The sequence below is a fragment of the Malus sylvestris genome, chromosome 3 (assembly GCF_916048215.2).
Source record: "Malus sylvestris chromosome 3, drMalSylv7.2, whole genome shotgun sequence".
NCBI classification, from domain to species: Eukaryota; Viridiplantae; Streptophyta; class Magnoliopsida; order Rosales; family Rosaceae; genus Malus; species Malus sylvestris.
Genome location: NC_062262.1, coordinates 31,569,423 through 31,582,752, shown reverse-complemented (window position 1 = coordinate 31,582,752; position 13,330 = coordinate 31,569,423). Strand labels below are relative to the sequence as shown.

The window sequence follows — 13,330 nt, the reverse complement described above, 5'->3', positions numbered from 1 at the left end:
TTGGCAGGAGCAGGCTGGGCCACGGGAGTGGGTTGCTCGACGGGAGCAGGCTGGATCACGGGAGCAGGCTGCTCAATGCGCGGTGCATGTGAATGCGAGGCTTGGGCTTGGGTCCACGTGAACTTGGATGGCACGGCTTGGATCGTGGTCTTGGCTCCATGGACCTCGCCATGAGTGGCTACCGAAGTAGCCATCGTGGTGGTTCCCATGGTGGCCGTGGTGAAGGCATCATGGACCTCGCCGTGGGTGGCTACCGAGGTAGCCACCACGGTGGTTCCCATGGTGGAAGCTTGTGGTGATGATGCCGCTCCCCTTATTGTCGCATTTTGCCTTACGGATCTCCGGGTCGTGGTGAAGGCTCCATGGACCTCGCCACGAGTGGCTACTGAAGTAGCCACCGCGGTGGTTCCCATGGTGGCCGTGGTGAAGGCACCATGGACCTCGCCGCGGGTAGCTACCGAAGTAGCCACCACGGTGGTTCCCATGGTTGAAGCTCGTGATGATGATGCCGCTCCCCTTATTGTCGCATTTAGCCTCACGGATCTCCGCAATCCCATTTCTTGAACATTAGAATTTTCACTTGTGGAATTTTCTAAATTTCTAGCCATTATATTTTGCTTATACGTTTTATCAAAGAACCTTTGCAAGTAAAAAATTCTAATAATAAGAACGTATGAAAAATATTCAAATGGACTAGAAAATAAAGAAAAAACCTTTCTTGTGCGAGAGTCTTCTACGAGTATGGATTTCAACTCTCAATGAAAGCACCAATTTGTGGATGCAAATTTTCTCCTCTTCGATCTTGGACGATTTTGCACCTACAAAACAACTAGCACCTTAGGTTAAGGCCAAAAGCCTCACGCGCCCACGGTGAATGGGGGGGGCTTTGGCCGAAGAACCTCCGATGCCAAAGTTAGAATTTTAGAGAGAAATAGTGTTTAGAGTGTTTTGGAATTTTTGCAAGAGATTTGGAATGAGTGTTTGGTAAAAATGGGTGACTATTTATAGGACCAAATTGGTCCACATCTTCAAGAAATGGCCGGCCCTTTCTTTGTGCTTTGGGATGAATTTTGTGGTTTTATTAGCCACTTTATTGGCTAATAAAATATAATAGAAATAAATGGGAAGTTACCCAATTGAATGACTAGCATTATTTGGCTAATAAAGTGGAAGAAATTTGAAAAGGTGTGGAGCAAAGAGAGGGAATGTGGCCGGTCTACTAGGTGGGATTTTAGGGTTTATTTTAGGTTTAATTAGCCAATTAATTGGCTAATTAAATATGAAAGGAAATGTTTTAGTATTTATGGTATTGATTGGCTAATTTAAAAGGGAAGGAAAGGTGGAAAAGGTAGAAAAAGGTGATGGAATAGGCTTTGAATGGGGTAGCCGGCCCTATATCATTTTTTAGGTTTGAGTGGATGTTTCAAATTGATAATTAAGGGATGATTTTAGGAGATATGGGAAGAATATATTATTTAGATAATTAATTAACTAAATAATATATTAGGGAAATTAAGTTTTGGAAATAATTACCTAAAATAAGATAATTTGGAATTGGTTACCTCTTTTGGAGCATTTTTGAATTGGTTGAGGATGATTACCCACTACTTGCGCGTAGGAATCCCGGTATGCCTCAAGGGTATTTTTGTCCTCTTTCGTTCAAAAGTCCACGTGTCGCCTAGCGAATATTTTTGGCTCCACATTACCCACGTGTCACTTTCATGTAAACTTGTCAAAACAGGTGCATGTGAAGGACATAAGAGAGGCGCGCTTAGTTTGGTTGCATGCATACATATATTTCTTTACATTCGGAATTCTCAAAGGTATATATAGAGCAACTAATTGCATGCATAATCCGAAGTTCTTTTCAGTCTTCTTCCTTTTAATTAGCCTGCAAACGATGAATCATTAAAGCTCCAAAACGCTAGCGGCAAACATCACTGCAATCTGAAAAATTGGCAAACAACCATAACCATGAAAATGTTCTGAATTAAGGAGGGCCACCATGAAGGGACCAGAACTTATGCCTTTGTTTCTACGCGGTAATTAGAAAACCAAACGGAGCATTTAATTTAGAGGAGCAGGAGAATATGAAGTGACACCGAACGCGGTTTTCATACATACGTGTTGTTTAGTATTATCAACATTTCATATTTGGTGTGCCAAAACTTGATTGACTCAACTAAATAAAAGTTATCTAGTTTTTGTTTAAGTGAGTCATCATCTAAGCAGTGTAGGCAGGTGCCTAGGCAAGTGTTTAGGTAGGTGTAGGTGCCGTTTCTTATTTTTAGACGCTTAGGAACTAATCGTGTCAGTAGCTAACTGCTTAGCGCCTAGGCGGACTATGGCAGCCCTAAGCGGGGCCTTTTAACATAGCATTTCAAAGTCTACGACGTGCCATGTTTAGCAAATTAGTTGAAGACATCAACATTCAAAAGCACTAATGCCTTTCCTGTTACGTAATTGACAAAAAGAACCAAACATTTGAATTTTGGGGAGTACAGCTAAAATGCAGCGACACCTATCGATGGCTACATATAACTGTTAACAGTAGCAAAGTGTCGTACATAGAAAATGCATGGCCTGAATTGCCTTATAGTAGTCATACAAAATATCAAAGGAATGTGATATCCACACACCCCTTTTACTTCTCTCACACCCTTTTAATTTTCAACCGTCGGATCAGATGAATTGAAGAAAATCAAAGGACATAAATTACAAGGGTGTGGGAGAAGTAAAAAAGGGTGTGTGGATAGCACACCCCAATATCAAATTTTGAAACATGAACCAAAAGAAAAGAGTAAATTGTAGCAATTGTCCCTCAACTTTAATCAAATTAAAGCAATGGTCCCTCAACTAAAAATTCATTGACATCCCTCAACTCATCAAAATGTATAGCTATGATCATTTTCGTTAACTTCATCAGAATTTGTCAAAATAAGTTATGTTGAAAGGACCATGGCTACAAATGGGGTCCCTCATCTCATCAAAACGTGTAGTTATGTTCATTTTCGTCAATTTCATCAGAATTTTGTCAAAATGAGTATGGAATGATCATTGCTACAATTGGGTTAAAGTTGAGGAACCATTACTCCAATTGGGTTAAAGATGAGGGACCATTTCTCTAGTTGGATTAAAGTTGAGGGATCAATGGTAATTAATTTTTAGTTGAGGGACCATAATTGCACGTTTTGATAAGTTGAAGGACCAATGGTAATGAATTTTTAGTTGAGGGACTCTTGCTCCAATTGAGTTAAAGTTAAAGGACAATTGCTATAATTTACTTAAAAAAAAAAGGTCCTAACACTAACCAGATTATACTTCAGTCAATGGGTTGACTCAATTGACCAACTTAGCCATAGAGTCTTCCATATCGTGCTATGTTAAGAGTATCCCCAATGAAGGGCTCTATATGGGGCTGGAAAAGTAGTGGATATAGCCCATTTAGAGCTCCAATGAATCTTTGGGGCTTTATAAAAGAACTCTCCCAATGATGGGCTATGTACATTTCAGGCTCTATATAGGACTATATATTTATTTATCTAGTAATTTGATTACACATTAAATTTATTTTAGTCTTAATTTTTCTTAATTTGATTTTTAGACACGTTATCTTAAATTTTTTTTAATGAAGTTTTGAACCTAAAAAAATTCCAATTCTGACAAAGTTAGATTTCATCACTTATATACCGTCGGATTAGGTTCTTTTATCTCAATTTATGGGGATTTTATAGCAAATATGTGAAGAGAAAAAGTACCCAAAAAAATTAAAAATATAGCCGTTGTTCAACGGTATAAAACAAACGGTAATAAAAATTGGGTTTTTTTTGGGCCCCCCCAAAAAAAAACCAAAATTTGAATTATAAAACTTGGAAGGAAAATAATTGGGATAGCAAAACGGCAAAAAAAAAAAAAAAAAAAAAGATAGATGGTGAGCTCCATTTTTGTATTAAAAATAACAAAAAAACAAAAAAAAAGGTTTGGGCTACCTTTTTGATGTGGGTTCCATTAATTTTTTAGGCTAGATGTAGCCTAATAGTTTGCTATCCAAGAAATGAAATTGCTAACCCTTGTGGTTGATGTAAAGCTGGTTTGGTATTGCTGTGCTTTGAAAAAAAAAAAACTGCTAAAAAGCAGTATGATAGTGTTTGATAAACTTTTATGTAAAACAGTTGTGACTGTATGAAATGATAAAAAAGGGTATAATACTAGATATGCTATTAATTTAATTTTCGTAACAAATAAAGGTAAATTACTAAATATACTTTATTTTAAAAAAAATATTTATAAACTTTATCTTAAATATTAATTAGTATGACAAACTACTTCAATTGAAATATTTTAGACTGAATAACTAGGATTCATTAGTACAATATCGTTAATGTACTTGAAAGTAGTCTAATTAAATGCATTCATCAAACTTGCCACTATAATTGATTAGAATACCTGGTTCAAGGAGATATGTGACGAAGTAAGCGTTGCAAAACACTAAATTCAATAACCAATAAATTCGTCACATATCATTTATGTGAGTGACGTTGAAATTGTCACTTATTCCTTTGATACGTGGTGCAGTGTGCATCACACATGTCAAAATCCAATACCTATTTGCTTCTAGTTTGTGATGAACCAACTACCACATAATCCTTGTTCATAATTTGGAATTAGAACTGATAACAAATGTAATGTAATACTTTAGTTAATCACATTTTCATTAATCAAGAATTTAATCATATAAGTTGAATACATAAACCAAGTGAAGTCTCAAAAATAACATAAACATCCTAGACGCTAACAAGTCGAATACCCTTATGGTGTCTCATCTCAACTTAACAGCAATTGGACACCTCTAGATATATTGAGGTGCTAACCAAAAAGTCTACCCTATGCATTTTGTCTACCACTGACTCGCAGCTAAAAAACCTTCAATTGTGGATAACATCTTCATTCTCCTTTTGCAAACCCATTGAGCTCTCAACTCTCCGTTCTTGTTTTGCACAAGTCGTACATGACATACAAAAGAAAAGTTAGTTAAATAGCTATCCAATTTGGTTTTGAAACATCTCATGCATCAAGTGATGGATAAGTGGAAGAAAGATTGAGAAAACATATTCAATTGAGGATGAATAATCAATAAACCATATGGAGAGAGTATGCATACTAGCATAAAGAGCAAGATTTTGCAGCATAATTCGTGAGAAATAGCAGGTTTGTATGAGAATGAGCAAGGACACCCTGTTTGAAAGCATTTTTTCGCCTATCAAGCAGTAAAATCGATGTTCATATGATTTTTTTAATGAAAAAAACTGGACCATTAATCACAAGATTAATTTCAGAACCGGTTATAACTCGTAAAGATCAATGTTTATTGGAATACAGACACATGCTTCTATGGATTGTACAATTAATTACATTGCACTACTACGTGATTTCTTAGCAAACTTTCAAAAAGACATTCAATACGCAATAGTGAGAATCTCCCATGCAGTAAACAGATGCAACCTGGGTATGCAGCCATAATTAGTTTGGCAAACCCAATGCATCCACTGCTGGTTTGAAGCTCTACCACAGTGAATTGCAGGGTTTGAAAGGTTAACAAGCTTTCGCATCCAAAATCTATGGTTAAATAATTTTTTTCATAGAAACACACTTGGGAAATAGTATTTTTCAAGATTAAAGTGACCTATTATTTTTGGCCAAGAAAAATAACAAATTACTGTTCCTAATAAGAGGAAAACTCTGTTTAGCGTCCCGTGGTTTGTGCCAGGATAAGTTTACTGCGCCCCCTTTTGTGGATCTATTTCTCATTTCATAAGGAGAAAACAGACATGAGCACGTGTTTGGCACTAGCACAGTAAATGGTCGGTACTGCAATGAGTCTGATGGGTGCTTTCCTGAATAAGTTGAAGCCAAAGAGTCAAGGCTTAGACGAATATGCACTAGCCCTAAATGGTCAGCACTGGAACGACATAGGCTACCACCAAAACTAATGCAGCAGTCTAGATGTCACTGTGGATACTATATGAATTGAGTGACAAACCTTATCCAAGTAAGGTCCACATATGAAACTTAAGACCTAAGGCCTGATGTTTTCTCTTTAATTTTCTTATACTTCGCTGCATCCATAGGAATCTACTTTGTCTTCGCTTTAGTTTCTTCAATGGAAAATAAACAAATTTCTCAAAATTTAAAAGCAAAGACTTTATTACTATCCTCGGAATTTTGAAACAAAGCAGGTTACATAGTATGGCGGAGCGGTTTCTTAAGGATGCTGAGCAGACATTTGATAGACGGGAGGCATGGTTTCTTAAGGGAAAGATGTCAAGGATAAAATCAAGGGTTCTCTCTGTCAAACTTATGATGGAAGGTTGGCCATAATGGATTGTGGAAATAGAAATAGAAACAGATGTAGAGTTCAGAAAAATTCATAGAAAATAGGGCAGGAACACAAAGCATAACTTTCAATGTTTTCAACGGTAGGGCAAGAACATAGAAATATCAACAAGTAAAAACAATAAATTTTCTTCAAGCATAAGTTCGCATTGTATGATATAAATCTCCAGTAGAAGCAGTCAAAAAATAAGACACAGAGCATAATAGACACATTTGGCAAAAGTGTAATCCTCACCATAATGGTGATCTGTTAGACAACTGCCAAACCAAGTTTGCAGGAGAATTCAGAAACTCTCCATAACCAAGTTTCATGTAATGGTGGAATGAAGAATTCAGAAAAAAAAATATAAAACACGATAGCAGACTGAGAGCACTGACCTAGAGGTTGGAGTTTCAGAAGAGACTGCGAGAGCTTGAAGAAGATGATGAAACGGCGTCGTAGAGGGGTGTGCTGAATCGCAAGAGACGAGGGAACAACACATGACAAATCAGAAGCACAGTTCACAGATCAGAAGTAGAGCAAAGCTTTATAAGAAATTATCCTTTACGTAAACCCAAATCAAAAGCAGACCTTCTAAAAAAAATGAATAGAGAAGTAATCAAACTTCTCTCTCAATTTTTCTTATTTCCCCCACAAACCCTAATCAAAAGCAGACCTTCTAAAAACAATGAATAGAGAAGTAATCAAACTTCTCTCTCAATTTTTCTTATTTCCCCTACAAACCCTAATTTTTTCCCCAATTAATTTTTTCCACAAACCATATCACCTTCCCCAATTAATTTTTTATTGTTTTTCCCGACACCCATACCCTTATCCCTTTGCTCTTCCCACCCCTCTTTCCCTCTCAATCTCCCATCCCCAAATTTAAAAATTCAAACAAATAAATAACAAAATTTTACAAGAGAAGCTTACCAAAGGAAGGATGCCGAGCCGGAGAAACCTAGAGAACAAGAGAACGAGAGAGATCGCTGGTTTTCTGGTTCGGGTATGCAAGAGTGTGCTGAAGGCGAGAGGAAAGGAGGGCAATTTTGGGTTATTGAAAAATTCATTAAACGCACCACTGTTCACCCATGTTTTCGAAAATAAGCTGTTTTTGGGAAGCTGCTATTTGCAGCTTCAGGTTTTGGGCTTATTCTCACCCCAAACTTTGAAGTAAAGTTGCTTTTGAAAGTTTACCAAACACCAAAAACCCTTTCAGCTTTTTTTCATACCAGCTGTTTTTTTAATCACCTCAATCCCAAATTGCACCGTAGCCCCATTTTCCGGCCCATTAGGGATGAAATTACTCACTAGAGCTTCAAATATGGTAGTCTCATGGAGAATAGAGCCCCCATTTGGGATGCTCTAACTCCCTCTTCAGTCTCTTTTGGTCCGAGCAAAATCAACAATGTATTGATTCAAGTGCTGACGAAATATTTTCGTAGAGAATGACTCTGTGACATGCCGTTTCTGAGCCATCTGCATGCCTGTTATGAGTTTAGCCATAGCCAAAGAGAACTCTCTTGGGTTACAGTCACACAGAAATCCTGTCTCACCATTCTTCATTGTCTTTACAGGGGCCCCACTATTGCATGCAATGACAGGTAGATGAACAGCCATTGCCTCCAGAGGTACAATGCCAAAGTGCTCATCCTGCATTTTTGAATATGTCGTATCAATTTCATTTTCCCCACAATATTTGACCAACAACAACAACAAAGCCTTTTCCCACTAAGTGGGGTCGGCTATATGAATCCTAGAACGCCATTGCGCTCGGTTTTGTGTCATGTCCTCCGTTAGATCCAAGTACTCAAGTCTTTTCTTAGGGTCTCTTCCAAAGTTTTCCTAGGTCTTCCTCTACCCCTTCGGCCCTGAACCTCTGTCCCGTAGTCACATTTTCGAACTGGAGCGTCAGTAGGCCTTCTTTGCACATGTCCAAACCACCGGAACTGATTTTCTCTCATATTTCCTTCAATTTTGGCTACTCCTACTTTACCTCGGATATCCTCATTCCCAATCTTATCCTTTCTCGTGTGCCCATACATCCCACGAAGCATCCTCATCTTCGCTACACCCATTTTGTGTACGTGTTGATGCTTCACCGCCCAACATTCTGTGCCATACAACATCGCTGGCCTTATTGCCGTCCTATAAAATTTTCCCTTGAGCTTCAGTGGCCTACGACGGTCACACAACACGCCGGATGCACTCTTACACTTCATCCATCCAGCTTGTATTCTATGGTTGAGATCTCCATCTAATTCTCCGTTCTCTTGCAAGATAGATCCTAGGTAGCGAAAACGGTCACTTTTTGTGATCTTCGCTAGATTGCTCCGGTCATTAGTGTGGATAAGTATATAAATGGATATAGATAGGAAAGCAAACACAAGATGTACGTGGTTCACCCAGATTGGCTACGTCCACGGAATAGAGGAGTTATCATTAATTGTGAAGGGTTTACACAAGTACATAGGTTCAAGTTCTCCTTTAGTGAGTACAAGTGAATGATTTAGTACAAATGACATTAGGAAATATTGTGGGAGAATGATCTCGTAACCACGAAACTTCTAAGTACCGGAGTGTGGTATCTTCTTGACTTGCCTTATCTGTCTCATAGGTAGATGTGGCATCTTCTCTGGAAGTACTCTTCCTCCATCCAGGGGTGGTATCTGTAACTGGTGGAGATGCACAAGGTAATGTATCACTTTCACTTGAAGCTTACTTGTAGTTTCAAGCTTGGTCAAGCGCGATACAAACCATGTAGTAGGAGTCCCCCAAGTCGCCGAGTTAGGGGATCTGCTGAAAGAGGTGACAGACAAGGTAAGCAATCAGAGCTCCGGCTGATTGTTCACATTCTCCATATCTTGCAGGCAGCATGAAGGATAAAGAGAAGAAAAATGAGAAGAGATGATATGGGATACTTTTGCTTTTGAAGAAGTAACTTTCCACAGGCTTATTCTTGAACTGGGCTGGAGGGTTTTCTGTTTTTCTCCAGAGTATAAGGCCGACTGAAGAATTTGAGGGTCAAAACAAGTCCATCAAATCTAGAGTACATTCGACCCTGCTGATATGGGATACTTTTGCTTTTGACAGAGTAGTGGATGTATCGGCACGTGTGCTGTTACGCTTGTCTCCACATGCTTCCTTGTATCCTTCTCACTTGCCCAATCTGTTCCTCAGGCAGATGCGGTATCTTCCCTGGAAGCATAAGATGTTGAAGATAAGTACTCGAGAGCAATGCCAGGTAAGTAATCAGGTAAGGGGTTCCAGGCAGTCAGTTCCTGGCTGGAAGCTTGATTCCAAGTGCTGACTGATTGCTCTCTTTCTCCTTGTCTTGCAGGTAAGAACAAGGCTAAAGGAAAAGATAGGGAAAAAGCATGATATGGGATACTCTTGCTTTTAACCCTGATGATATGAGATATTCTTGCTCTAGTATAGCTTGTTTACAGAGGTATTATCGGGGGGAAAGAAAGCTGAATATTTCGAAAGGCTTCGTTGGGAGTGCCCTCTTAGATAAGAGGAAGGGTTGAGCATTTTTGTAGGTCTGCCTGTCCGTTGGGGATTGAGGTCAACATATATAGGAGTCTCCCTAACATCAAGTAATAATGCTATTCCTTTACCCTGCTTGGTCATAGCACGGTAGTGGGAGCTGCCAGCTTCACATGTTTTAACTCTGTCAGAGCACTTTGAAAAAGTGGTCTGTGGTATCTGGAAAGCTGATGTTGCGTGTGAAGATTACAGACAAGCTTTATCCAAGGAGATCCAGCTCTTGAAGTTGGGAAAGTGGTGCCTCTTCGGTTTTCGAACAAGCAATCCTGTCGGGGATCTGGCTCTCGAGATTCGGAGAACGATGCCTCTTCGATTTTTGAGAAAGCAACCTGCTGGGGGTCTGGCTCTCGAGATTCGGAGAGCGGTGTCTCTTCGATTTTTGAGAAAGTAATCATGTTGGGAGTCTGGCTCTCGAGATTCGGAGGGCGGTGCCTCTTCGATTTTGGAGCAAGCAATTTTGTTGGGAGTGTTTTCTCGAATGTGAGTAAAGGTTGGGCATGTTTGCTAGTCTACCTTGCCACGAAGCACAGAGGTTGACACACATGGACTTTCCAATTATCCAGCAGTGGTACTGTTCCTTTACCATCTCTTCGATTTTTGAGAAAGTAATCATGTTGGGAGTCTGGCTCTCGAGATTCGAAGGGCGGTGCCTCTTCGATTTTGGAGCAAGCAATCTTGTTGGGAGTGTTTTCTTGAATGTGAGTAAAGGTTGGGCATGTTTGCTAGTCTACCTTACCACGAAGCACAGAGGTTGACACACAAGGACTTTCCAATTATCCAGCAATGGTACTGTTCCTTTACCCTTGTGGGTAATAATATGGTAGCTAGACCTTCAAAATTTATGTGTCTAAACTTTGTTAGTGTTGTTTCTTTGCTATTCTTTTACCCTTCTTGGTCAGAGCGATGTAGTGGGAGCTGCAAGCTTCACGTGTCTCAACTTTGTCAGAGAACTTTGGCAAAGTTATCTGTGGTACCCATGAGCTACTGTTGCGTGTGGGAAGTGGGTGATTGAACAGTACGATTCATGTGCTTTCTACTTCGCCAGAAATCTTCGACAGAATGCCCATAATTTCCGCAAAGCTGAGTGTGCGTGTGATAGATGCTGACAAGGCTGGAAAAGTAGGTGCCTCTTCGATTTCTAAGATCGGCCCTCGTGGTTTCTGAGCAGCTCAACTTTTGAAAAAGCAAGCCTCTTCGATTTCTGAGATCGGCCTTCGTGGTATTTGAGCAGCCCAGCTTTTGAGAAAGCAAACGCCTCTTCGATTTCTGAGATCGACCCTCGTGGTCTTTGAGCAGCCCAGCTTTTGAGAAAGCAAACGCCTCTTCGATTTCTGAAGCTTCGTCGAGTGCAGATTTTTATAGGGGCTGACATTAAGTTTCAAAGCACACTTGAATATCCACCAGTAGAAGCTCCATTCTTGCACTTCTAAGATCTTGATTTGTCCGACCTCTTCTCTCTTCAACACCTTTGAAAATGTCTGGCCTCTCCGACCGTCGTTTTGACTTGAACCTTGTTGAAGAGGCAGCCCCGCCTTCTCCAGACAACTTATGGCGCTCATCCTTCGTCTCCCCTACTGGTCCTCTTACCGTTGGGGATTCAGTGATGAAGAATGATATGACCACTGCGGTAGTGGCCAGGAACCTTCTCACTCCCAAAGATAACAGACTACTTTCCAAACGGTCTGATGAGTTGGCTGTTAAGGATTCTCTGGCTCTCAGTGTTCAGTGTGCAGGTTCTGTGTCTAATATGGCCCAACGCCTATTTGCTCGAACCCGCCAAGTTGAATCATTGGCGGCTGAAGTGATGAGTCTCAAACAGGAGATTAGAGGGCTCAAGCATGAGAATAAACAGTTGCACCGACTCGCACATGACTATGCTACAAACATGAAGAGGAAGCTTGACCAGATGAAGGAATCTGATGGTCAGGTTTTACTTGATCATCAGAGATTTGTGGGTTTGTTCCAAAGGCATTTATTGCCTTCGTCTTCTGGGGCTGTACCGCGTAATGAAGCTCCAAATGATCAACCTCTGATGCCTCCTCCTTCTAGGGTTCTGTCCAGTACTGAGGCTCCGACTGATCCCCCTCCGGTGCCTTCTCTTTCTGGGGCTCTACCGACTGCTGAGACTTCTCCTAAGCAACCTTTGTGAGGCTCCCTCTTGTTTGTTTATTTTGACTCAAGTATATGTACATATTTGTAACTTATCGGGGATATCAATAAATAAGCTTTCCTTCATTTCAACGTATTGTGTTAAATACACCAAAGCCTTCTTCGCTAAGTTCTTGAATTTTCTTTTGTTGAAGCTTGTATGTTGAAGCTTTGTGAGTGGAACATGTAGGTTGAGGTAGTGTTCCCTTAATTTCCCGAGTGAGGAAAACTTCTCGGTTGGAGACTTGGAAAATCCAAGTCACTGAGTGGGATCGGCTATATGAATCTTAGAACGCCATTGTGTTCTGTCTTGTGTCATGTCCTCTGTTAGATCCAAGTACTCTAAGTCTTTTCTTAGGGTCTCTTCCAAAGTTTTCCTAGGTATTCCTTTAACCCTTCGGCCCTGAACCTCTGTCCCATAGTCGCATCTTCTAATTGGAGCGTCAGTAGGCCTTCTTTGCACATGTCTAAACCACCGTAACTGATTTTCTCTCATCTTTCCTTCAATTTCGGCTACTCCTACTTTACCCTGGATATCCTCATTCCTAATCTTATCCTTTCTCGTGTGCCCACACATCCAACGAAGTATCCTCATCTCCGCTACACCCATTTTGTGTACGTGTTGATGCTTCACCGCCCAACATTCTGTGCCATACAGCATCGCCGACCTTATTGCCGTCCTATAAAATTTTCCCTTGAGCTTCAGTGGCATATGGCGGTCACACAACACGCCGGATGCACTCTTCCACTTCATCCATCCAGCTTGTATTCTATGGTTGAGATCTCCATCTAATTCTCCGTTCTTTTGCAAGATAGATCCTAGGTAACGAAAACGGTCGCTCTTTGGTATTTCTTGATCTCCGATCCTCACCCCTAACTCGTTTTGGCCTCCATTTGCACTGAACTTGCACTCCATATATTCTGTCTTTGATCGGCTTAGGCGAAGACCTTTAGATTCCAACACTTCCTACAGTTATGGGAAAGCTTTCGGTTTGTCCTTTATGAGTTCTTACGGCAGTCTTTGCTCCTTCATACATATCCTGTATAGCTTGGATATATGCTACTCGTACTATTTTCTTCTCTAAAATCCTCCAAAGAATGTCTCTTGGGACCCTATCATACGTTTTTTCCAAATCTATAAAGACCATGTGTAAATCCTTTTTCCCATCTCTATATCTTTCCATCAATCTTCGTAAGAGATAGATTGCCTCCATGGTTGAGCGCCCTGGCATGAACCCAAATTGGTTGTCCGAAACCCGT

At 40.3% G+C, this 13,330-nt stretch overlaps 3 protein-coding genes and 2 long non-coding RNA genes across 18 annotated transcripts in view; 2 read left to right on the top strand and 3 right to left on the bottom strand.

The window, feature by feature from the left end:
• LOC126614633 (uncharacterized) overlaps window positions 1-683 on the top strand; it is a 41,846-nt gene extending 41,163 nt beyond the window's left edge. The window contains exon 3 of the mRNA XM_050282287.1: window positions 259-683. Coding sequence (XP_050138244.1) covers window positions 259-564 — 306 coding nt within the window. The 3' untranslated portion in view covers window positions 565-683. The remainder of the gene's footprint in view (window positions 1-258) is intronic.
• LOC126614629 (receptor-like protein 2) overlaps window positions 1-13,330 on the bottom strand; it is a 179,565-nt gene that overhangs the window by 84,568 nt on the left and 81,667 nt on the right. For 8 of the 14 annotated variants that reach the window (XR_007620464.1, XR_007620461.1, XR_007620457.1 and 5 more), the window contains one exon: window positions 7,389-8,026. The exons of the other annotated variants lie outside the window; for them this stretch is intronic. The gene's annotated coding sequence lies outside the window, so the exon portion shown is untranslated. Of the gene's footprint in view, window positions 1-7,388; window positions 8,027-13,330 lie in introns of those variants that run through there. 14 annotated transcript variants of the gene reach the window in all.
• The window catches only part of LOC126614638 (uncharacterized), a 121,217-nt gene that overhangs the window by 51,056 nt on the left and 56,831 nt on the right, over window positions 1-13,330 (top strand). The gene's annotated exons all lie outside the window — the stretch shown is intronic.
• LOC126614637 (uncharacterized) lies at window positions 4,695-7,371 on the bottom strand. Its single transcript, XR_007620466.1, has 3 exons — window positions 7,307-7,371; window positions 6,772-6,844; window positions 4,695-4,987 (listed from the first exon to the last, which is right to left on the bottom strand). It is a non-coding gene; the product is annotated as an uncharacterized LOC126614637 (long non-coding RNA).
• LOC126614632 (uncharacterized) lies at window positions 8,074-13,033 on the bottom strand. Its single transcript, XM_050282286.1, has 2 exons — window positions 12,480-13,033; window positions 8,074-8,250 (listed from the first exon to the last, which is right to left on the bottom strand). The coding sequence occupies exons 1-2, from the start codon at window positions 12,984-12,986 to the stop codon at window positions 8,170-8,172; spliced, it is 588 nt and encodes a 195-aa protein (XP_050138243.1). The 5' UTR covers window positions 12,987-13,033; the 3' UTR covers window positions 8,074-8,169.